This window comes from Octopus sinensis, linkage group LG14 (genome assembly GCF_006345805.1).
Source record: "Octopus sinensis linkage group LG14, ASM634580v1, whole genome shotgun sequence".
Taxonomy (NCBI): Eukaryota; Metazoa; Mollusca; class Cephalopoda; order Octopoda; family Octopodidae; genus Octopus; species Octopus sinensis.
In genome coordinates this window covers 26,971,326-26,998,050 of record NC_043010.1, presented here as the reverse complement: position 1 = coordinate 26,998,050, position 26,725 = coordinate 26,971,326, and the positions used below count along the sequence as shown (strand labels likewise).

At 38.4% G+C, this 26,725-nt stretch overlaps 1 protein-coding gene across 1 annotated transcript in view; it reads right to left on the bottom strand.

Moving 5' to 3' along the window:
* LOC115219486 (cilia- and flagella-associated protein 99) overlaps positions 1-26,725 on the bottom strand; it is a 499,146-nt gene that overhangs the window by 73,415 nt on the left and 399,006 nt on the right. The window contains exons 9-10 of the mRNA XM_029789657.2: positions 16,465-16,617; positions 1,234-1,319 (exon numbers count right to left, since the gene is read on the bottom strand). Coding sequence (XP_029645517.2) covers positions 1,234-1,319; positions 16,465-16,617 — 239 coding nt within the window. The remainder of the gene's footprint in view (positions 1-1,233; positions 1,320-16,464; positions 16,618-26,725) is intronic.

The window sequence follows — 26,725 nt, the reverse complement described above, 5'->3', positions numbered from 1 at the left end:
TTGGAGCCTGGTGCAGTTGCTGGCTCTCCAGACCTCAGTCAAACCGTCCAACCCATGCCAGTATGGAAAACAGACGTTAAACGATGATGATGATGATAATATATATACACACACATGTGTACTCATATATGGTAGACTTCTAGCAGTTTCTGTATGCCAAATCCATTCACAAGGCTTTTGGATATCTTGGGGCTACAATGGAAGACAGTTGTCCGAGGTTTCACTCAGTGGAACTGAACCTGAGACCATGTGGTTAGGAAGCAGACTTCTCAATCACACAATCACGCCTACACCAATACAACAATATATTACACAATCAGAAATGTTGGATTTACTAATCAGTGGATGTGAAAATGAACAATTACTCAAACAATTCATTACTGATCTCATTTATTAATTTGATAAACGAAGTCAATTAAATGAGGGAGGAATCAGTTCGGTGGAGATTAGTGCTTTGTCATTGTTATTGTTGTGGTTGTTGTTATCGGTGTTGTTATTGCTGTTGTTATTGTTGTTGCTATCGGTGTTGTTATTGCTGTTGTTACTGCTGTTGTTATTGTTGTGGTTATTGTTGTTGTTGTTGTAGTTATTGGTGTTGTTGTTGTTATTGGCGTCGTTATTGTTGTTATTATTGGTGTTGTTGTTAATGGTGTTGTTATTGTTGTGGTTGCTTAGCTTCAGACTTATGAAGAAAGGTGTTCCAGCAGTGACCACACTAACTTGTATTCAGACTTAACGTATAAATACAAGCTTGTTAGCAGTTCAGATATGCTTGAGGCATATTTGACCCCATGAGAAAACCATTCCCTGTAATTTGTCATGGAGAAAATTTCTCACTATAGACAAATAGGTGTAAATACAACAAGGCAGTCCACAGTATCCCCCAAATTAGACTGTTGGATGCATGCATTTCAAAGTGATTATCTCCTCTTCAGCTACAAACACCAGAAAGGGAAGTGCTGCAAACTGACACGAGAGACAGGTCAATCTCATGATATTCTTACCATTGTTCAATGATTGGTTGTGCTATTCAGTGGCTCACCATAAATAAAATACAGGCTGACTAGCAGTGATATGCATAAATGCAATGTTATTACCAGTTCAAATCTGCTCGAGGCATATTTGAATGTGTAAGAAAGCCATTCACTGTATTTCGTTATGGAGAAAATGGTTTTGGAAATAAGCTGATACATTCTTTATTTCTATTGACTTTTATAAAATTTCTGAATTTACCATTTTAGTTCTGCTTCTTCTTCCTTTAAATGAACTTTTCCTTCTCTGAGGACAGCTGCTTTTGTCATCTTAATAGGTGTTGGAGTCTGCAGATAGAAGAATATTATTGCATAGATTAACGACATTTTTTAGATAAATGAGAATTAGGTTCACAAAAACTAAATTAAATTAATGGCGGCTGTTAGTGAGACACATCAGAACAGCTTGAGTGTGTGGGTGTGTGGATAAGAAACTTACTTCTCAAGAATGTGCTTTTGGGTTCAATCTTACTCTATGGCAACTTAGGTAAGTGTCTTCTAATACAGCCCTGTGCCAACTAGAGCCTTGTGAGTAGATTTGGTAGATGGAAACTGAAAGAAGCCCATCATATATATATATATATATATATAAGTATATAATTATGAAATATAATTAAGGGCTCTAGAATACCAGCACCTTTATGCTAAACGTAGATGTCAAATACCTACAATCCACTCTAAATCAGTTCTCTATTTACAACCCTAGGTCGGATGCAAGGTAGTGGGCAAGAAGATTTACAAAATATGGTCACTTTTTTTATACGCTAGCCACTGATACAATCATTTTAATGATTATATCCTTAATTTATAAGTACATATATATATATATATCTTTACACACACTTACATACATATACATATATATATGTATGTATGTATTTATGAGCATGTGTGTCTCCTTGCTCGACACCATATGATAGTTGCAAATGAGTGTTGCCATCATCCAAGCAGTTGTCATTTCCATGGAAACATGTCCAGTCATGAGGTTAATAATGCCTTACTTGGAAATAGGTGTGAATTAGTGACAGGAAGGGCATCAGGTTGTGGGGAAATCTGGTTCAGCAAATTCCATACACTCCATGCCAGAATGGAAATGTGGACATTGAAACAATTGTGATGATGATGATGATGATGATGATGATGATATACAAATATATGTGTATATATATATATAGGAAGACATGGGATGAAGCACTGAAGGACAACCTCAGGACGCTGAACCTTTCAGACGAGATGACATAAAACCGAGATACTGGGCACCTTGCTGTATTGAAGAAGACCCATACTCCACAGCAGAAGTGTTAAAGCTGTTTCCCCCCCACCACCCTAGTGAATAGGATAGGCCTGCGAGAGTCCTGTGCTGGGGCCACATAAAAAGCACTTGTGCCAGTGCCATGTAAAGGCACTCATGTCGTGCAGTGTCACATAAACTTTAGGAAGGGCCTCCAGCTGTAGAAACCATGACAAAGACTGGAGCCTGGTACAGCTCCCCAGCTTATCAACTCTGATCAAACTATCCAACCCATGCCAGTATGGACAACAGACATTAAATGATTACAATGATGATGATATATATATATATTCCTTCTTTTCTTTTCTTCTTTTACTTGTTTCAGTCATTTGACTGGAGCACCACCTTTAGTTGAATCAAATCGACCCCAGGACTTACTCTTTGTAAGCCTAGTACTTATTCTATTGGTCTCTTTTGCCAAACCGCTAAGTTATGGGGACCTAAACACACAAGCATTGGTTGTCAAACGATGTGGGGGGGGGACACAGATACACAACATATACACACACATACATACATATATATATATACGATGGGCTTCTTTCAGTTTCCGTCTACCAAATCCACTCACAAGGTTTTGATCAGCCTGAGGCTATAGTAGAAGACACTTGCCCAGAACCATGTGCTTGGTAAGCAAGCTACTTACCACACAGCCACTCCTGTGCCTATATGTATTATATATATATATATATATATAGATAGATATATCATTAAACAAAACATTACTGGTTATCTTGAAATGTTACCAAAGGTTTCATTCTAAGCACTGTCACAAGAGAATATTTAGGACCCCTTCAATATTTTGGCTGGAAGTGCAGAGCCTCTTTAGCACCAGAAGTACAACATGTGTGAAGAGCCATCAGTATTGTTTGGTTGTTAAATAGCAATACCTGGCACAAAACTACATTCTGATCAGTTGTATGCCATAACCAGTAATGTATTGTTTCATTACACACACACACACACACACATGTATGCATAATCTGTGTGTGTATATGTGTATATATAAAGCAAGTATTACATCTAGATACGATCATCATATTTTATGTCAATGTTCTATGCTAGCATGGGCTGGATGGGTCAACAGGATCCAATGATTCTAAGGACTGCATCATGTTCCACTGTCTGTTTTGACCAGGTTTCTGTGGCTTGAGGCCCTTCATAATGCCTGTCATTCTACAGCAAATACTGAATGTTTTTTATATGGCACCAGCACTTGTGAAATCATCATGTGGCCCACAAGACCAAGATCCTTTTCGACTCAGTGGAGCTACAGTAGAGAAAGAAAGCTTTATGCTAGGAGATAAGAGGTTAAGGTATAAAAGAAGAATCAGAACTGAATGGGTTTCTTGCTGTAGAAGAGCTACATGGTTACTCACACTCTTCTGCATCAACCATGTATGATATCCCGATGTACCACATGTTAGTACTCTGTATCAATCTTCTATGTGATATATATAGATATACAGTGTACAAGTATTCTGTATCAACCAGCTATGTGATATCTAGAAGTAACACTTGCTGATATTCAATATTAACCATCTGTATACATGACTTCTCAAAAGAATGCAAGACAAAGTGGATTTTATCACTTTAAGTTAAATAAGTGAATGATAGGCGCAGGTATGGTCATATGGGAAGAAGCTTGCTTACCAACCACAAGGTTCTGGGTTCAGCTCTACTGTGTGGCACCTTGGGCAAGTGTCTTCTACTATAACCTTGGGCCAACCAAAGCCTTGTGAGCAGATTTGGGAAATAGAAACTGGAAGAAGCCCGTCATATGTGTGTGTGTGTGTGTCTGTGTATGTGTGTGTGTGTATGTGTGTGTGTGTATGTATACATTTGTGTGTTTGTGACAACCGATGTTGGTGTGTTTATATCCCTGTAATCTAGCAGTCTGGCAAATGGGACTGATAGAATAAGTACTAGGCTTACAAAGAATAAATCCTGGGGTCGATTTGTTTGACTAAAATCCCCTTAAAGTGGTGCTCCAGCATGGCCACAGTCAATTGACTGAAACAAGTAAAAAAAGCATAAAAGAATAAACAGATCTTTTGTCAGTTCTATGGCATCTGGCCATCTTGCACTGTGTCCTTCACAGAAGCAGTGATACTGCCAAGCAAACTGAAGGGGTTTGCTGGAAACCGTTTCTGGAAGGAAACATTAACATCATAAATTATATCTATGTGATATGTAGCTGTGATACTTGCTGATATTCTGTATCACCCATTTATGTGATATCTTGATGTGTTATTGGTTAGTTTCATGTCCCGTCCATCATCTCAACTAACAATGATAAACAAGCCAAAACATGGACTTCAGAGTATACAGTAGATACAGATGTGACATCCTAGAACAAGCAGTGCACCAAGAAATACATAGGTGCATGAGGTAGACCATAGATGTAGCAGCAAAGTTGCAGGTGCATAAAGAAGGTTACAGATGCACCACACATGATACAGGTATGCCAGAAATGCTGTAGGTGTAAAAAGAAATCCTAGAACAGGCAGTGCAATATGAATGCCATAGAAGTACAAGTAAGACTACAGATACAGTTCTATATTTAACAGATGAAGAATTATGTACATTATTTACATTTGACGGATATTTGTCCTCATCTTGTTTGTTGTTAACACCTTTCGGCTGATATGCCTTCCAGCCTTCTTCAGGTGTCTTGGGGAAATATCGAACCTGGGTTTTCATTCCTAAGGTATTTTTTCGATGTTATTATTATTATTATTGTTCAGGTCACTGCTTGGAATCGAACTCGGAATCTTGGGGTTAGTAGCCTGCGCTCTTAACCACGGGCATATGGCGTAGTGGCTAAAAGCGCAGGCTACTAACTCCAAGATTCTAAGTTTGATTCCAAGCAGTGACCTGAACAATAATAATAATAATAATAATAATAATAATAATAATAATAAATGCCCTGATGCAGTACCAGGCAGTGGCTCTCATGGCTTCTGATTGGAAGTGTTATCATGTACATTGTTTTGTCTTGGTATAAAAGACGGGCTACAGCAAATATTCTGCTCAATACCACAGATTTGCTTGTCAGTTGTTTGACCGTAACCAGTTGAGCATGTCCCTTAGTGGCTGACGATATGTGCATCTCTGATCATGAGCAGAAGTAGTGGGGGAGCATCATAGCCATGTGTTGAGAGGGATTCTTTGGGGTTTGAATAATTCACCTCTGGAAACATGGGTGGTTCTTTCAACATCCTTAAGCAACCCTTATTCAGGGACCGTTTGAGCGGGATGGGCTACTCAACCTGAAGAAAATTCTAACTGGGCCCCACCTGCAAGGTCATGTGCTGTTTATCTTGATATGAGATCACCATGTCGCGCACATATGGTTGTGATACATGTGCCTGGTGTACCTTTATCAGACGGGTAGTCATGATGGGTATATTGGGCTTCGTATATTTTACCCCAGTGTCACTTTGATGGCATGAACTGCTCTCTCACTCAATAATAATAATAATAATAATAATAATAATAATGATAATAATAATAATGATAATAATATTAATAATAAATGCCCTGATGCAGTACCAGGCAGTGGCTCTCATGGCTTCTGATCTTAACTGATTGGAAGTGTTATCATGTACATTGTTTTGTCTTGGTATAAAAGATGGGCTACAGCAAATATTCTGCTCAATACCACAGATTTGCTTGTCAGTTGTTTGACCGTAACCAGTTGAGCATGTCCCTTAGTGGCTGACGATATGTGCATCTCTGATCACGAGCAGAAGTAGTGGGGGAGCATCATAGCCATGTGTTGAGAGGGATTCTTTGGGGTTTGAATAATTCACCTCTGGAAACATGGGTGGTTCTTTCAACATCCTTAAACAACCCTTATTCAGGGACCGTTTGAGCGGGATGGGCTACTCAACCTGAAGAAAATTCTAACTGGGCCCCACCTGCAAGGTCATGTGCTGTTTATCTTGATATGAGATCACCATGTCGCGCACATATGGTTGTGATGCATGTGCCTGGTGTACCTTTATCAGACGGGTAGTCATGATGGGTATATTGGGCTTCGTATATTTTACCCCAGTGTCACTTTGATGGCATGCACTGCTCTCTCACTCATTAATAATAATAATAATAATAACATCTAAAAATACCTTAGGAATGATAACCCAGGTTCAAAATTTCCCCAAGACACCTGATGAAGGCTGGAGGGTATATCAGCCAAAATGTTGTACAAACAAGATGAGGACAAATATCCATCAGATGTAAATAATGTAAGACTACAGATGTAGCAGCAAAACCACAAGAGCACCAGGAAGGCTACAGGTGCACCAGAAAGGTTGTAGGTGTACAAAGCTATAGATGCACAGACAAGGCCATAGATGCAACATCAAAAGCTACAGAAGATCTAACAAAACACTAGATGCACCAATAGAACAACAGAGTCATTGGCAAGGTCACAGACATGATGGCTAAAACAGTGTAAGGAACAAAAGACCAAAAGATATCATTATATTTTGATACAGACACCATTCACCAAGAGCTTCTCACCACACACACATGTATATGTGCAACAAGCATACACATACACAACTGTGTCATAGATTATAGATAAGGTGAGTAAACCAGATAGCTTTTAATAAACTGATCTTAATTATAAGAGAAAAAAATAATGAACTAATCCTATAGATATTTCAAATTCTAATTGATTAAAGAATTTTTGTCTAACAAGACCAAGTCTGTATTCTGTCCAAAGAATTTTCTCTAACAATTACTGCCATCAGAAATGCTGTGGCCACCACCAACACCAAGCACATCAACACCACCAGCGCCACTAACACTGCCATCATAAATACCTCCACAACGACAACACCCAAGTACTGTCACCACCACCATCACCACTACTGCTACCACCACCCTCACCGTGGACAACCTCACCACGACCACCACTATAACAATGACAACAATGAAGATGACCATAACAACAAACACACCTCTCCATGATGACTCCCCCTCCATCACCCACCTTTCCACCACTGCTGTCACTGCTGCTGCTGCTACTACTACTACTACTACTACTACTATTGCTACTGCCCACTAGCAGCAGACCATCACCACCAGCACCATCACTGCAAACACAACCATGACCACCACCTCCACATTCTCCCATTGTCACCACTACCATAGCTACAATGACCACCACTGGCCAGCCACCCCACCCTCACCACCATATACCTATAAAACACCAAAACTACCAATTTGTCAACCTGCTCTCCTGCTCTTCCTCCTTCTCCTGCTCTTCCTCCTTCTCCTCCTCCTCCTCCCTCTTCTTCTTCTTTTTCTTCTTCCCCTACTTTAATGACCCACACTAATGACACAACGAGACACTTAACGTAGGTTAATGAAAATATCTGATTATTCTGTCTCTCTATTATGGATTTATTGCAATTAAATGGTGCAAAAATGAGTTAACGGGGAATTAATTGCTAAGGTGGGTGGGGTGAGGTGGAAGGAGATACATGAAACTGCCGAAGGAAACTATGAGGGTGATGATAATGATGATGATGATAGTGTGTGTTTGTGTATATCTGTGTGCATGTGTGTGTGTATGAGAGAGAGAAAAAGAGAGAGAGAAAGAAAGAATCACTGAGAGGGGATTTTTTTTTTATATACCTGGGCCTATTCCCCATTTTGTTTCAGGAGGGGTAACCACAACAAGACACACACCAGACATTCCATTCATTTCCCAGCTCAAAGAGGCAAGCCCCATTCTATGCTCAGGTCAAGGCATAGAGCACAACCCCCAATATCAGCAGCAGGACCCGACACCATATGCTGGTTTACTTCTGCCACATCATGCTGGTTTTGTACCCCTTTGCCCTGGGTATGACTATAAACTACATCCAGTAGTGGGACCCTGGGGCCCTGGTTTCAGGGTTTGAAGAGTGTGGAGCCACCTCTTACCCACTATTATTCCCAGGTCTACTCTATGGGTTCACTAGCTAACCCTACTGTGACTGAGTGGTGGTAGTGGTGGGGATTGGTAGAAAGCAGCCACTGTATTCCCTGCGGGGTGTAAGAGGCAACTAAAAGAGGTGGGAGAGTGAAGGGAATGGGAATCTACTCCCCCTAGTAATTTCATATTCCTAAAAAGACAAGAGAGGGGATACCTAAGAAAAACGATCAAGAGTAAAGAAGTCCACGTCAATGTGAATGAGAGATACAGATACATAAATACATGATGATGATGATGCATGCATCATCATCATCATCATCATCACCATCACCATCACCATCACCACCACCACCACCACCACCATCATCATCATCATCATCACCATCACCATCACCACCACCACCACCACCACCACCACCACCATCATCATCATCATCATCCATACGTCTTGTGTTGGACATATGTACAATCCTTTTTGTGTGTGCATGTGTGTGTGCGTATATAGGCGTGTGTGTATGTGTGCATAAGGGTATGTGCGTATATAGATGTGGTTTACTCTTTGTATACTCCCTTATGCCTTTTTTCTGTATTGTTACCCTTAACCCTGTTTTTTCTTGTGCTTGTGCGTATATAGACGTGTGTATGAACCATTACGGTGGGCGTGTGTGTATGTGGGTTTCTATGTATATGCATATACATTTGGCGATGGATGAGAGTGAGAATGTGTACGTTTTCAAGTGAGGGTGGATGAATGTATAGCTTTAAGCGCATGCTTGTGGGTGTGCGGGCGCACATGTGTAGGTATGAACAGGCGCGCTTACGCCAACACTATGAACTTTTTACCGCCTTACCTTATTTAGCGGTCATTCAAATAGCTCTTTTGTCTTAATAATGGTCAATCACACAGTAATTTCCCTTTGAATAATGGTAATTTATCATAGCATTTTTCCGATGGCCGGATAACTAAAGAGATGGCGGTGTGAATTTCCACCTTGGCATCCAAACCTCGGAGTTTTATCATGGCTACTGAATAATAGTTACATATTACATTTACAGATAAATTCCTCTATTTACATAATATCGAGGTGTCCTTCGTTCTTTTGTTGTCTTACCGTTTTTATCAATATATATATATATATATATATATTATATATATATATATATATATATGAGGTATTTTCCAACTAACTGTTACCGATATACCAACATCAAACCACAAAACCACATGACCTTCTTCGACCAATCGACAATCAACTTCTATCATTCAAATTCAAAATGGCTGACGACTAGCATTACGCTTGAAACTCAAGAGTACCAACGAATTTGAATCAAACTGTTCTGATCCATATATATATATATATATACAGGGGCTGGACAAAATAATGGAAACACCTAGCATCGTAATTTTAAAATATCTATAAAACTGTCAAAAGCTTGTTTATTTTTATGTTATTTGATTTATGTTTTAGTGTTGCTTAATATGTTTTGCTAAAATTGCTGTTTCTTTTCAGATATCATCAGAAAAAAGTAATCAAAATTCATTAAAATGACAAATCTATCGGACTTTCAAAGAAGTCAAATTGTTGATGCTCGTATGACAGGCACTAGTGTAATGAAAACAGCCGAAATGTTTGGTGTATCAAGAAGTACTGTCTTGAAAGTAATTACAGCCTTTGAGAAAGAGGGAAAAACCTCCTTGTCAAACCAAAACTTTCAGATAGGGACCGTCAGACTCTTATGCAAACTGTTAGAAAAGATAACAAAACTACAGATCCTGAAATCATTGCAGAGCTTAATGACCACTTCATGAACCCAGTTTTCACAAAAAACTATTTGCCGGGAGCTGCACAAGGCCAGATTTCACAAGAGGGCTGCAATCAGAAAACCACAACTTTCAAAAACAAATGTTGCAAAGTGTTTAGAGTAGAGTAAAAACCTACAGAATTGGTTCCTACAGCAGTAGAAGAATGTTATTTTCTCGGAAGAGTCATCCTTTACCTTATTTTCAACCACCAGCTAAGTATACATGTGGAGACAGCCAAAAGAATCATTTGACCCAGACTGCCTTCTTCATTCTGTTAAACATAGAAGAGGATCTGTGATAATCTGGTGGGGCTATATCATGGAAATCTGCTGGCCCAATGGTTTCCTTCATGACAGAATTAATAGTCAAGACTATTTAAGCATTTTATCTGATACAATTCATCCTATGGTTGCGGACCTGTTTCTGGAGGGAAATGCAATCTTTCAGGATGATAATGCACCAATTCACACAGCTGAAGTTGTTACTGAATGGCACAACGAACATTCTAGTGAAATCGAATATCTTATCTGGCCACCACAGTCCCCAGATCTCATTATTATTGAACATTTATGGTGCATTTTAGAAAAACAAGTAAGGAGTCGATACCCTCCACCATCATCACTACAAGAACTGGAGACTGTTTTAGCTGAAGAATGGATAAAAATTCCTTTGGAAACAATTCAAACTTTGTATGAGTCCATATCTTGTAGAATTTAAGCTGTAATTACTGCCAAAGGCAGTCCTACTCCATCTTAAAATAAATTGTTTGAAATTTTAAGGTGTTTCCATTATTTTGTCCAACTCCTGTATATATAATATATATATGCATATGTATATGTATGTGTATGTGTATATCTATCTATCTATCTATCTATCTATCTATCTATCTATATATATATATATATATTATATATATAATATATATATATATATATATATATATATATATTATATATAATATATAATATATAATATATATGTGTGTGTGTGTGTATGTCTGTATAGACTGCTTCAAGTGGTGTACAAATTTTATATGTAAAAGGAGGTTCTCAGAATTTTCAATAATTGTTTATTTAGTGCTTTCATCTCATTTCAGAGAATCATCAGGAATGTATGTATGTATGTATGTATGTATGTATGTATGTATGTATGTATGGGTGTATGTATGTATGTACGTCTGTGTGTGTATTGGAACACTATTTATTATTCTGTCATTATTCTGTCATAGAAGGTTTAAGTAGACTATTTAAGAAGGAGGTTTCAGCTCATTTGGTTACACACCAGCCAGCCTGACTGGCTGAACCATGTTCCTGTAGGCATTTATACCATTTATGGTGACACAATTTTTCATATCTGACTTTGCCTTTTATGCCAGAATGCTAGGCTGCGGTCCTGGGCTGAGGAACCTGAGTGCAAAGGGTTAAAACTCAACAGGAGTTACCACCCCCTTCCTACTTCCCCTCCAACAACCCAACCAATTTCCTGTCCACCACACGGTCAATTTCTTGTTCACCATGAGGCATTTTCCAACTAACTGTTACCGATATACCAACATCAAACCAGGACACCATGTGACCTTCCTCAACCAATTGCAGCCCCCCTTATGGTAATAACAATCAATTCAAAATGGCTGATGACTAGCATCATGCTTGAAACTTGAGAGTACCAACAAATTTGAATCAAACTGTTTTGATCCATACATGTAACTCCCAATAAATTTGTTGAGTGCCCTCCTTTTGTTTATCCACTCATATATGAATATATATACACACAATATATATATATATATATATATATATATACATATCATCATATATATATCATCTAATATATATATATGTATACATATCATCATCATCATTATCGTTTAACATTCGCTTTCCATGCTAGCATGGGTTGGACGATTTGACTGATGAATGGCAAACCAGATGGCTGCACCAGGCAGAGTTTCTACAGCTGGATGCCCTTCCTAATGCCAACCACTCCGAGAGTGTAGTGGGTGCTTTTATGTGCCACCGGCACAAGAGCCAGTAAAGCGGTACTGGCAACGACCACGCTCAAGTGGTGTTTTCTACATGCCACAGGAGCCAGTCCAGCGGCACTGGCAATGACCTCGCTTGAATGTTGCTTTTCACGTGCCACCGGCACAAGTGCAAGTTTGGCGATGCTCGTAGCGATCACATTTGAATGGTGCTCTTAGCGCTCCACTGGCATGGGTGTCAGTCATCGAATTATTTGATTTGATTTCAATTTCACTTGCCTCAACAGGTCTTCGCAAGCAGAGTTTATCGTCCACTGAAGGAAAGGGACGCATAAATGAGCTGGTTACACCCCTGGCATAGGCCACGGGTTATATATATATATATATATATATATATATATATATATATATATATATATATATATATATGTATGTATGTATGTATGTATGTATTACGGAGATGTACTTGCAAAGCAAATGACCTGATCTGAAATCGTGTGCTGAAACAAAAACAATTGCAGCGTGGAAGGTGTTTATAAGCCATTTAAGAAACACACAAAATCTGTTAGATTCACTTCAACATTTAAATATAATTTGCCAAAATATTTTTGTTGCTTTGAGACCGCGACCTGTTCACTGTGATGCAGCATGGAATTTTGTCAGTGAACAGGTCACGGTCTCAAAGCGATGAAAATATTTTGGCAAATTAAATTTAAATGTTGAAGTGAATCTAACAGTTTTTGTGTGTTTTTTAAATGGCTTATAAACACCTTCCATGCTGCAATTGCATGTATATACATATATATATATATATATATATATATATACACACACACACACACACACACATGTATATTCTTTTTTTCTTTTATTTGTTTCAGTCATTTGACTGTAGCCATGCTGGAGCACCACCTTTAGTTGAACAAATTGACCCCAGGACTTATTCTTTGTAAGTCTAGTACTCATCCAATTGGTCATTTTTGCTGAACTGCTAAGTTACGGGGATGTAAATACACCAACAACAGTTGTCAAGTGAAGGTGGGGGGACAAACGCAGACACACACACACACACACACACACAAACACACACACAAACACACACACACACACACACATATATATATATATATATATATACACACACAATGGGTTTCTTTCAGTTTCCATCTATCAAATCTACTCACAAGGCTTTGCTCAACCCGAGGCTATAGTAGAAGACACTTGCCCAAGGTGCCACGCAGTGGGACAGAACCCAGAACTATGAGGTTGGGAAGCAAGTTTCTTATCACACAGCCATTCTTATATATATATATATGAATGTTGTTGTAAAGCTTCAACCATTCGTATCGAAGTCAATCATCTAAGAGAGTAAAGATAATGTTATAAGAAAAACCACAAGTTAAATACATCGACCCCAGGAGGCTGTATTTAACAAGACTTGTGGTTTTTTTAATTGTAACATTACATACGTATGCATGTGTGTGTGTATGTGTATGTGTGTGTGTATATATATATACACACACATATGCATATGGTGGCTGCACCCTTGTTATCGAGTATGGCCATTTCACGAAGTTTAATCAATGTTGTTATCGTGCAATGCTTGTGCAAGAAGATTTTTTTAAAGTGAGGAAAGGCTGGGCACTGAGTCAATCCCACTCACTAAGCAACAGCAGCCATAATCCGAAAAGAAGAACAAGTCAACATCATCGGTAACCACTGAGCTGCAGGTTTTATGTTGGAGTTATCCCATTTACTTGAGTTACCCTCTCCTAGAAGGATGCCCTAAGAAAGTCTAGGAGTCCGATTATTTCTGTGTCCCCGCGCATGATACAGCCTTAAGACATTTATTGGATGGCTGTGGACTCTCAAGAGTTCCTCCGCCCTTTGACGGGTCTTGTTTTTCATCCCTCAGGGTGTCCAATAAACACTCTCCTCACCAAGCAAGCTTGGTGGGGTTGCCGGTTTAGTCGCCGACGACCCAACCATGCAACAGGTTGTACTGGGTTACATGTTACCAGTACCACTCATATGCATATATGTGTGTGTACACACACACACATGCACACACACACACACACACACACACACACAGACACACACATACACATGATATATATATATATATATATATATATATATATATATATATATATGTATGTATGTATGTATTATGCATATGTGAAGGTGCATGGCTCAGTGGTTAGAGCATCGAGCTTATGATCGTGAGGTTGTGAGTTCGATTCCTGGACTGGGCTGCGTGTTGTGTTCTTGAGCAAGACACTTTATTTCACATTGCCCCAGTTCATTCAGCTGTACAAATAAGTTGTGACATCACTAGTGCCAAGCTGTATCAGCCTTTGCCTTTCCCTTGGATAACATCAGTGGCTTGGAGAGGGAAAAGCTGGTATGCGTGGACAACCTCTGGTCTTCCATAATAACAACCCTAGGTTGTGTGTTCACTGGTGAGGCAACTTTCTGCCCAGACTTTTACCCCAGAGGGGAACCTCTTAGTTGCACCCATGATCATTCGTGACCGACGGAGTCAAGAGTTTTTATTAAGCATATGTATTTATGTATCAGTGTGGAATTAAGAAAAAGGAGAGAAAAGGAAATACAAAATACAATACAAAGAGGAAACAAGAGGAAAGGAGAAGGAGAGATTTACTTGAATCCAAATAAATAAAATACTAATGCAAGTTTTGTTCCTTGGTGAATAAAATATAGAAATATGAGACAACCAAACAGAAAGACAGACTGATAAAAGATAAGAAATAAGAGATAGCTTAATATGAAACGATATGAAATTAATAGATAAGCAACACCCTTCTTTTCTTAAATGGGAAGGCAGTGAAAAGCCCTACATACCATGACCTACATACAGTTATTTCATGAATTAGGTTTTGTGTATTTAAGGTCAAGTTTAGATACTTCCAAGGTGGAATTGAGGTATAGAGTGTGGTGGGGGTGGGCTCACCTTATGATATTTTTATCTAGGTTGACTGTGGTTATAAGGGTGACATGAGGGGGTGTTGAAAAGTTCCTGGCTTTGGGTAAAAGAAAATTCAGGAGGATCAGTTAATTATGATTTTATTTTAACATATTCCTCTCTCAAATTCACACACTTATTGCAATGGTATTTCAGTTTTTCTAAGCCCTGTAAAAGAACTTGGATGGTTGGGCCTCCAGCCAGGCCTTTCGCGATACCTTAAAGCCTGCAACTTTTCAGCACTCTCTCGTATGTGTGTCTGACATAGTATATTTTCAACCACAGTATTCATGCCTTTGTTTTTTTTTAAAGACAAATATGGAGATTTAGCTGCTATTTCTATAAGGTCAAGCAACCCAGTACAAGCTTTCCTGCTGGTTCATTGTGTGTGTGTGTGTCTACTGACTGAATACAACCCTTACATGACACTAAAATTTCCTTCCCTTTCTCCTACGATGTCCTCCTGATGACAGATTTGAAACCCCAAGTATCAACCTTAGCCAAAATACTAACAGATCCCTAGAAAATGTCATAAATGTTTCACATATCATGTAAATTCTTATATTTGTTATAAATGAAAGCAAGAGAAGTGGGGCTCATTAACCCTTTTTAGGGACCCCTAGAACATATGGAAGGATAGAAAGACGTTATCACCAGATCAAGAAATTGGGTCCAATTACTAGCAACTGGAATGACCTACAAGAACCAAAGGCCAAAGGGCCAGGCAATGATGTTAAACTGGGCAAAATCCACGGCTCAAAAGCAACAATAGGTTTCAACAGGATTCAGTACAGTTGTCATTTACTAACTCTCATTAAGAAGACTTTAATCAACTCAAAACAGAAAACATTTTCTGCAGGGTTAAAATGAACCTGAAAAGACGTACTTGCAAAACAGACTTCCCAACCACACAGTTATGCCTGTACACCAAGTTAGACTTTGCCCTGTACACCAAGTTAGACCTTTCCCTGTACTTCAAGTTAGATCTTGTCTTGTAATCCAAGTTAGATCTTACCCTGTACTCCAAGTTAGACCTTACTCTGTAGATTTATTTTCAAAGACATTCTAGATTTGGTTAACTTGCCCAGTTTTACATTTTTTCTTTTGTTGAAGAGATGGTATGTCTAAAAATTACAATAGTCAGGTTCTTCCTTCCTTTTTAAAGACGTGCATGAAGATCTAGCTGCTATTTCTTGCAGGTCAAGTGACCAAATACAAGCTCTCCCATTGGTTCACTCTATGTCTTGCAGTTGTTGTTGTTATGGTTGTTTAACACTTGGTCAATTCTAACCAAACAGGCCTTTAACCATAAGCATTACAACTGCAAAGACAGTGTATGTCAGAACATTGAAATCTTTCTCTTCCAGTCTGTTTATAAAAGACAGATGAGAGAGATTTGAAGGAAACAAAAGGAGAAAAGAGAATGTGTGGTTTACCTCAAATTTTGGCAAACTGATGCACTTCTTTTTGTTGAATTGTAACAGTTTATTTCTCTCGTTTTCTATTTCTCTCAGTTTCAGGTAAGTTTTTTCCTTCAGAGTTGGATCAGCACAATTCAGTTCAAGGTTAGCCAATTCCTTCAGATGCTCCTGAAAAGAAAAAAACAGAAACTTCTTAAGCTTCAATATTCTTTTCTACTCTAGGTATGAGGCCTGAAAGTTTTGGGGAGGGTTTAAGTCAATTGCATCGACCCCAGTATTGACCCGGAAAGGACGAAAAGCGAAGTTGATCTTGGCAGAATTTGAACTCAGAACATAGCCACAGATGAAATACTGCTAAGCATTTCAATACTAAAACAGTAATCTCTGTTTTTACGAAAGGCACAAGGCCTGAAATTTTAGGGAAAGTGGATAGTCAATTGCTTAGTCTCCTTTGTCGAACTGCTAAGTTACAGGGACATAAATATACCAAAATTGGTTGTCAAGCAGTGGTGGGGGACATGTGCAGACACAGACACACAGATCCACAATACATATATATATATATACAACAAATTTCTTTCAGCTTCCATCAATGAAATCCACTAACAAGGCTTTTGTTGGTCCAAGGTTACAGTAAAGAACACTTGCCCAAGGTGCCATGCAGTGGCACCTTTGCCTTTCAACTCCAAAAGGATGAAAGACAAAGTTGACCAGAGTGAAATTTGAACTCAGAATGTAAAGCCGGAAGAAATATCACTAACTATCTTCTCCAACATGTTAACAATTCTGCAGGCTTGCCTTCTTTAATCTCTATTTAATAATGGTTTCCAATTTAGGCACAAGGCCAGCAATTTTGAAGGATGGGGTAAGTCGATTACACTAGCCCTGGTGATCAATTAGTATTTATTTTATTGGCCCCAAGGGGATAAAAAGTAAAGTCAGCCTCAGTAGAATTTGAACTCAGAATGCAAAGACAGATAAAATGCTGCTAAGCATTTTGCCCGGCATGCTAACGATTTTGCCAGCTCCCCACCTTTAACCACTAGGTAATAATAGCCAGTATTAATGCTGGCTGGTCAGTTGGTTGGTTGATTCCTTTACATTGTATAGAAAGAAGGGGGAAGAGAGAGAAAGAGAAAGAGAGAGAGAGTAAATACAGGAAGTAAAAGACAAATATACTTTTCTACTCTAGGCACAAGGCCCGAAATTTTGGGGGAGGGTGCCAGTTGATTAGATTGATCCCATTACGCAATTGGTACTTAATTTATCGACCTCAAAAGGATGAAAGGCAAAGTCAACCTCGATGGAATTTGAACTCAGAACATAAAGACAAATGAAATACTGCTAAGCATTTCACCCGGTGTGCTAACGTTTCCTTTCTACTCAAGGCACAAAGCCCGAAATTTTAGGGGATGGTGCCAGTCGATTAGATCGACCCCAGTATGCAACTGGTAATTAATTTATTGACCCCGAAAGGATGAAAGGCAAAGTCGACCTCAACGGAATTTGAACTCAGAATGTAAAGACAGACAAAATACTGCTAAGCATTTCGCCTGGCGTGCTAACATTTCTGCCAGCTCACTGCCTTGTTAAAGATAAATATAAAATGATAACTTAAGAGGGGCCAGACATTTTTTTCTAATGAATTTTTGCAGAGACAAGTTTTCAGGGGAGTAGATTGTGATCATGTCGATGAAATACAGAAAGAAATTTGCTTCTCAGCCACATGGTTCTGGGTTCAGTCCCACTGCATGGCACCTTGGGTAAGTGTCTTCTATTATAACCTTGAGTAGACCAAAGCGTTGTGAGTGGATTTAGTAGATGGAAACTGAAAAAAACCTGTTGTGTATATCTATCTATCTATCTATCTATCTATCTATCTATCTATCTATCTATCTATCTATCTATCTATCTATATATATATATATATATATATATATATATATATATAGGTGTGTCTGTGTGTCTGCGTTGGTCCCCCACTACCGTTTGACAACCAGTGTTGGTATGTTTACATCCCTGTAAGTAAGTGGTTTGGCAAAGGAGACTGGGAGAATATGTACTGGGCTGAAAAAAGAAGTACGGGGGGCAATTCCTTTGACTAAAAATACTTCAAGGTGGGTGCCCCAGCATGGCCACAGTCTAATGACTGAAGCAGGTAAAAGCTAAAAGGCAAGAAGAGGTGCAAAATAAATGTCTTATAATTTTCTGAAAAACACAAATTTCTTAAATGAAGTTTTGTGAAGGTAGGTTCTCAAGCGAGTAAATTACCAACATGGTGATAAAATTCAGAAAGAAGACACAGGAAAAAAAAGAAAAATCGACATATTTATTACAAGTATGCAAATAAGAATTTTGTTTTGCTTAATTTTATTTTAAGGTTAATAAATATTTTTTCTTTTGAAAATTAGTATTCACTTCATGATTTTGTATAAGCACCAAGAAATTTAATAGAAAGTTAAATTATTATTATTGTATTTCCTGATATTACCAATGATGGCAAAAATATTCTTCCAAATGACAAATAACATTAAAATTCAATATAAATTGTAGAATTCAATATAAATTTACTTGTTTCAGTTATTAGACTGTGGCCATGCTGGGGCACCACCTTGAAGGATTTTAGTTAAACGAATTAACCCTTTTCTTTAAAGTCAAACATATTCTATCGGTTGTTTTTGTCAAACTGCTAACTTATGGAGACATAAACCCACAATTACTGGTTGTCAGGCAATGATGGGGGACATATCTACGAATTTACAATCACTTACTTGTTTCAGGCATTAGAGTGTAGCCATGCTGGGCTACCATCTTGAAAGATTTTAGCTAAATGAATTAACCCCAATACTCTTTTTTTTACTTTAAAACCAAGCGCATATTTATTGGGTTGTCCGGAAAGTTCGCGCCGATTTATAGTAGCTTACCTTTCAACTTATTTTAGAACATGGTTGAGTCCATAAAATAGGATTTGACTACACCTCCATTTAGAGCACAGTTTAAGCTTTCTTTTCATGGAAGAAGGTTAATGTTCCTATAATCTGTGTTAATTCTGTAACCTTTTAAATTGGAAGTTAAGAAAGTTCATTTTCAGCACTTGATGCTTTGGGAACCAGACAAAAATTGCTGCAGCTCGGCTGTGATGTGTTACCCCATCCTCCATATTCACCAGATGTTGCTCCTTCAGATTTCCACTTATTCAGGTCTCTGCAGAATAGTCTTAATGGTAAAAATTTCAATTCCTTGGATGACGTAAAATGATACCTTGATGAATTCTTTGCCATGAAATTCTTGGAACAGGGTATTTTCAAGTTAAAGGAAAGATGGAGACGCATTGTGCAACAAAATGGTTCATATTTGGTTGATTAAAAATGTAATGGCATGTATTTATTGACCTTTTTCTTTCCTTTAAAAATTGGCACGCACTTTTCGGACAACCTAATATTTCTTTATTGTCCACAGGGGGCTAAACATAGAGGGGACAAATAAGGATAGACAAAGGGATTAAGTTGATTACATCGGCCCCAGTGTGTAACTGGTACTTATTTAATCGATCCCAAAAGGCTGAAAGGCAAAGTTGACCTTGGCAGAATTTGAACTCAGAATGTAATGGCAGACGAAATACTGCTAAGCATTTCGCCTGGTGTGCTAACAATTCTGCCAGCTCGCCAAGCACATATTCTAACAGTCTTTTTTGCCAAACTGCTAAGTTAGAGACATAGACACACAATTATTGGTTGTCAAACAGCGGTGGGGGATATATCTATGAATTTATAATCCTTTACTTGTTTCAGTGATTAGACTGTGGCCATACTGGGGCACCACCTTACAGGATTTTTAGTCAAATGAATCAACCCCAGTACTTCTTACTTCTTCCTTAACGTTCAGTCCTTATTCCGTTGGTCTCTCTTGCTAAACTGCTAAGTTACGGAGATGTAAACACATCAGCACTGGCTGTCAAGCAGTGGCAGGGAACGTAACTATGAATTTATAAAAAATGATGTTTTATTATTTTTCTGAGCATAGATGCACTTCCACTGGTTCTTACTGACATGCAGTTCTCCCCTGGCACTGAAATAGTGCCCTTGGTATAAAAAAAAAAAAAAAAAAGACACCCCACATTGGCTCTCAATGATTTTGATCCAATTGTATCTCACCAGCTTCAGAACTGATTAGAACCACGTGTGTTATCTCACTCAGAGCCATTATGTACAAACACATACATGTGTGCCTGTATATATAAATGTGTAAATTTATATCACGTTATATATATTGTTGTGATCGTTGTCATCATTACCATTATCACCTTGTGTCATAATCATCATCATTTTGTGTCCACTTTCCATACTGGCATAGGTGAAATGGTTTGGCAGGAAAGCAGCAAGTTGTAGGGCTGTGTCAAGCTCCAATGTCATTTTAGGTATGGTTTCTATGGCTGGATGCCATTCCTAATGCCAACCACTTTCCAGAGCATACTGGGTGCTTTTTTTCATGCCACTAGCACAAGCGAGGCTGCCATGTAACTTACAAGACAGAAAAAGAACAGCGCAAAAGGTGAAACCAGATGCTTCCACAATTAAGAGGAAGTACTTGGGAGGGAAAAGTGGAGGTGGATGGCTGTATGCCAGGTGTTGAAAGGCCAAAGTATGACAGAGGCACAAGCACAGGTGTCATGTTGTAGAGGAGATATATGGCTGAAGGAAATGAGAGCAAAGGTAATGATAAGGTTTTAGAGTAAATGCTCCAGGAACAAGAAGGTGAGCATAAAAGAGAACATAGACAGCAGATCATCGGAGGGAATGGAAGGGCGGATGCTTTCATAAGGGAGTGAGGAGGGGGTAAACAGGTGGAGGTAAAAAATAGTGTAGTGAGTGAGGAAGGGTGGGAGTGCAGATGAGGAGAAAGGTCAGTATGGAGAAGGGTAAGGTGGAAGATATAAGAGTAGAAGAGATATAGGGATACATAAGGGGCTATAGTAAGTTACATCCAAGTAATTTAACTGTTCAGCAAAAGAGACCGATAGAATAAGTATTGAGCTTATGATTTTCAGAAACATTTTTTTCACACTCAGTTGCTGAAGCATGGAACAAACTACCTGCATCAGTTGTTAGCTGATGAGACATTGCATCCTTTAAAGCCACTATGCTTCCTCAAATTTGCCAACACTACACCTGATGTCCCCCACTCCATACACATGCACACATGTATATCATGACTTATACACTGTTCACTTTCTTGACTTTTGTACATAATCTTATGTACTGTACATGCACCTTTGATGAGTTGTAGTGCACCTGAGCACTATACACAATATCATCATCATCATCATCGTTTAACATCTGTTTTCCATGCTGGCATGGGTTGGACACTTCAACTGGGGTCTGAGAAGCCAGGAGGCTGCACCAGGCTCCAGTCTGATCTGGCAGTGTTTCTACAGCTGGATGCCCTTCCTAATGCCAATCACTCCGAGAGTGTAGTGGGTGCTTTTTATGTGCCACCGGCATAGGGGCCAGAGGAGCTGGCATTGACCACGATCAGATGGTACTTTTTACATGCCACCCACATGGAAGCCAGTCAAAGCGACACTGGCATCGGCCACATTCAGATAGTGCTTTTTACATGTTACCAGCACAGGGGTCACAACTACAATTTCCATTTGATTTGATTTTGATATTGATGTTGATGTACTTGACTCAATAGGTCTCGTCAAGCAATAGTCTCATTATTATTATTATTATTAAAAGAAACAACGTCCTGGGGTCAATTCATTTGCATAAAACCTTTCAAGGGGGTGCTCAGGCATGGCCACAATTGAATGACTGAAACAGGTAAAACGAGGTAAGGTTTTCTGCACAGTTTCTGTTATTCAAAAACCTTTCATGAGGCATTGTTCAACCCAGGACTACAGTAGAGGACACATGTCATGGGTGTCACACAATGGTATTGAACCAAAAGCAACATGATTGCATAACAGGTTTGTCTACCTTACAGCCATCCCAGTGCCTGTAGCTACATAAACATGGTAAAATCAATATACAGTGCTACATTTCTAGGATGTTTTAAATAGAAATATGGATTCAAATGTGTAAACATGCAAGAATAAAGGCGGAAAAATTTTAAACAGGAATATGAAAGGTTTTATAAAAAGGGGGGGGGGGGAGAAAGTGAGAGAGAGAGAGAGAGAGAATGTGAAAGAGAGTGAGAGTGAAAGGGGGGAGTATATAAAATACAACCAGTAAACATATGGTGGTGGTGGTGGTGGTGGCATGTATGTGTGTATAGATATATATACATATGTATTTAGGCATACTTACATATACATATACATATATATATTACATATGTGTATATCTGTAAGTATATATACTTGCATTTATACATATGTATATGCATATACACATGTGTATATATGTGTGTATATAAATATATATATATACACAGATACACACACATACATGTAACTATATATGTATATATACACACACGCACACATATGTAGATAGATAGATTGATAAACACCTACTCCCAATTAAAAATACACAGACACATAGAACCACTCTCAGACACATCTTTACAGTCTGTCAGGTGAGATGCTTAGAAACAAACAAGTGTTTCTTGTGTTTTTTTTCAACTCAAGTGAACCCCCTTCTCACCCCACCCCGGTCCCTGTCCATACAGCTGTAAGGAAACAAAAGATTTTTTTTGTCCTCTCAGAAAAACAGTTATAATGCTGCTGAAAGCAGAAACATGCTTTACTATTTACATTGAATTTTCATGAAATAAGAAGAATTTCCACAATGAATACCATGAATACCATTCATTCAATGTTCCACTGATATGGGTTTATATGCTGTGTGAGAGAAGCAGCTGGAAGGCTTTCTAACATACCAGACCAGACCAGACCCGACCCGACCAGACCAGACCAGACCCGACCAGACCAAACCAGATCAGACCAGAGGCCAAACTACTATGTTGAAGTATTTTAACAGCTCTGGTTTTGTGAGCCACACAAAGGTCCAGTTTAGGCAAGCTCCTCATTAGAGTATATTGGCATTGCATTGTAGTTTAGCCCTTGGTCAGCCATGTTCTGTCAGAGGTATTCAAGCCAAGCGTATTTCATATATAGAGAAAAACAACTTGTTTTAAATCCCTGAGTGAGGGATCTACAGTAATAGTACCAGGATAGTAATGTTTATACACCAACAGAATGTGGGACTGTCCTATACTGTTACTGTTGTTGTAGCCCCAGAAAAACATCTTTTCCAGCTGGCTATCGATACACAGTTTGTGTCCCTTGTGAATGCTATATGGCAGCCAGCTGGAAAAGATGTTTTCCTGGGGCTACAACAACAATTACATAGTCCTTTACAGGACTGCCACGTTCTGTTGGCATATAAACATTACTATATATATATATATATATATTTGGAATTCAGATTCATTTCAAGTTCAAATTTCAAGTCCCTTCCTGAGTTACATAGACCCATAAGGGCTGGTTTCCCAGTTTCCATGGTCTGTATATTCCCCTCCTGGATGGGATGCCAATCCATTTTAAGATTACTCACTTTTGTCAGCTAAGTGGACTGGAGCAATGTGAAGTGGAGTGTTTTGCTCAAGAACACAACACATTGACCGCTCCAGGAATTGAAACCACAATCTTATGATTATGAATCTGACACCCTAACCACAAAGCATTGCACCTCCATGATTCAGGTTTATTGAGTATTTAGAACAGCATTGTCAAGTTTGTCTTTTCTTTTTTTTAGCCCTTTTGTTACCATATTTCTGTTCAAATACACTTTGTTTTAATTAACCCTTAGGTATTTAAACATCTGGTCCAAATATCCTACCTACTTTATGTACAACCTAGCTGGATCTGGCTTTTCACACATACCCTACAATGTCATTCTAAAAATAAGCAATCACATCATCAGCATTTAGAAGCAATGAGATAAGCCGGGATTAATTCAAAACAATGTTAGTCAATAAGCATTACATGATCTGAATGCCAAAGGGTTAATTTTGAAAATAACGAAGCCTATCACAGAATAACTTTGTCATTCATTAACCTGGTGTTTAGAGCATAAATTAACATGACATTTTGATGGAAGGTTTTAATCCAGGCTACTTTAACCCTTTTGTTAATCATTGTTGAAATGCAGTTTTCTTTTAACTAATTTCGAAAATAGTGAGAAATTTTGTAAAATAATTTTGTCATTAATTAATCGAGTGTTTGGAACATAAATCAGCATGAAAGTTTGACAGAAATCGTATTAAAGCAAGAAGTTTGTATCATAGAATCAAGGGCTGTCTCAGATGGTTTGGGATCAAAAGGGTTAATGGCATTCAACATATGCCTCTCGAACATTTATGTTAATCCTTCTATTACCATAATTCCATTGAAGTACATAGCTTTTGTTTCAAATATTTTGAAAACAATGTAGAATTTAGTAGAATAACTTTGTCATTGTTAAGTTGGTGTTTGAAGCAGAAACTAACACAAACTTTTTTTCTTTTTTCTAAATTTAGATAAATTTAAAACAGGAAGTTTGTGTCACAGAACCAGGGACAGTTTGTATCAAAAGAGTTAAGACAGTAAGGGAAGATCTGAAGGAAATTTTGTCTATTTCTAACAGGTTGGCTGGTTAAACATTGATTAGTTTTCATCTGAGTAAATGTTATGCATACTGAGTTATATATGCTGCCATAACACCAAACCATTTTGGTAGCAAACTGTCAGAGACTATTCTAAATTCTGGAACAAAACTATTAGTTTTAACCCTTATGTTACTGTATATATTTTGAGATGCTCTGTGTTTCTTTGAATTAATTTAAATATAACAAATAATTTAGTAAAATAACTTAGTTATCATTAAGCTAGTGTTAGGAACATAAATTGTGACTAAGGTTTGGTGGAATATTTTAATTCAAAACTTATGAAAACAAGACATTTGTACTCAGACCCAAAGTGAATTTCAGCCAGGTTGGTATCTAAAGGGTAAAGAATTATTTCTCTATTATATATTTTAACCCTTTCGTTACTGTATTTATTTTGAGATGCTCTGTGTTTCTTTCAATTACTTTAAATAAATATAAGAAAGAATTTATGGAAATAACTTAGTTATCATTCAGCTAGTGTTAGGAACATAAATTGTGACTAAGGTTTGGTTGAAGATTTTTACTTCAAAACTTATGAAAACAAGACATTTGTACTTAGAGCCAGGGCTGGTTTCAGCTAGTATGGTAATGAAAGGGCTAAGGTGTTTTTATTTAAATTTTACCTTTCTGTCTTGATTTTATTAAATTATTTCCATCTAGGCATCTCATCTCCTTTATTTATCTCTTGAAGCTCCTACTGTTCATTTTTCTCTTTCATTCCCCTTCCTGCACTAGATTTGATCAGCCATGCAGATACTCTACAAGGTCCTACACTGCCCCACCCCTAACTTCTCACAAGTTCAATCCCTTGTTCCCAAGCATAAAGCTGATGCTTCCATCCCCCACCCCTCAAGGGTTTGTAATTCTGCAAACTGTATGGTGACCTCAGTGGTGCAGGTGACATGAAAAAAACACTCAGAGTATGCTGCAAAATGGTTGGCATTAGGAAGGGCACCCAACCGCAAAAACCATGCCAAAACAGACATTAGACCATGATGCAGTCCTTGAACACAGCGAGTCCTGTCAAACTGTCCAATCCATGCTACCACCACCACCACCATCACCATCATTGCTTAACATCTGTTTTCCATGCTGGCATCAGCCACGTTCGGATGGTGCTTTTTACATGCCACCAACATGAGGAACTAGTCAAGTGGCACTGACTTTGATTCATGCATAAATGGTGCTTATTGCATGCCACCAGCAAGGGAGCCAGTCTGGCGGTACTGGTATCAGTCACAACTACAATTTCCCTTTTGATTTTGATTTTCATTTTACTTGACTCAATAGGTCTCCTCAAGTACAGCGTGTCACCTGACGATTCAAAGGTACTTTTTAAAATGGGCTGGTTATGTGACACTGGTACAGGCTACAGCTGTGATCACGCTTCTCAATCACAACATATCTCCAGAGGTCTCGGTCTCCTATCATTGCATCTGTGAGGCCCAACATTTGAAGGTCATGCTTCACCATCTCATCCCATGTATTCCTAGGTCACCCTCTTCCACGGGTTCCTTCTACTGTCAGGGGGTGACACTTCTTCATACAGCTCTCCTCATCCATACACAGCACACGACCATACCACCGCAGTCATATCTCTTGTACACTACATCTAATGCTT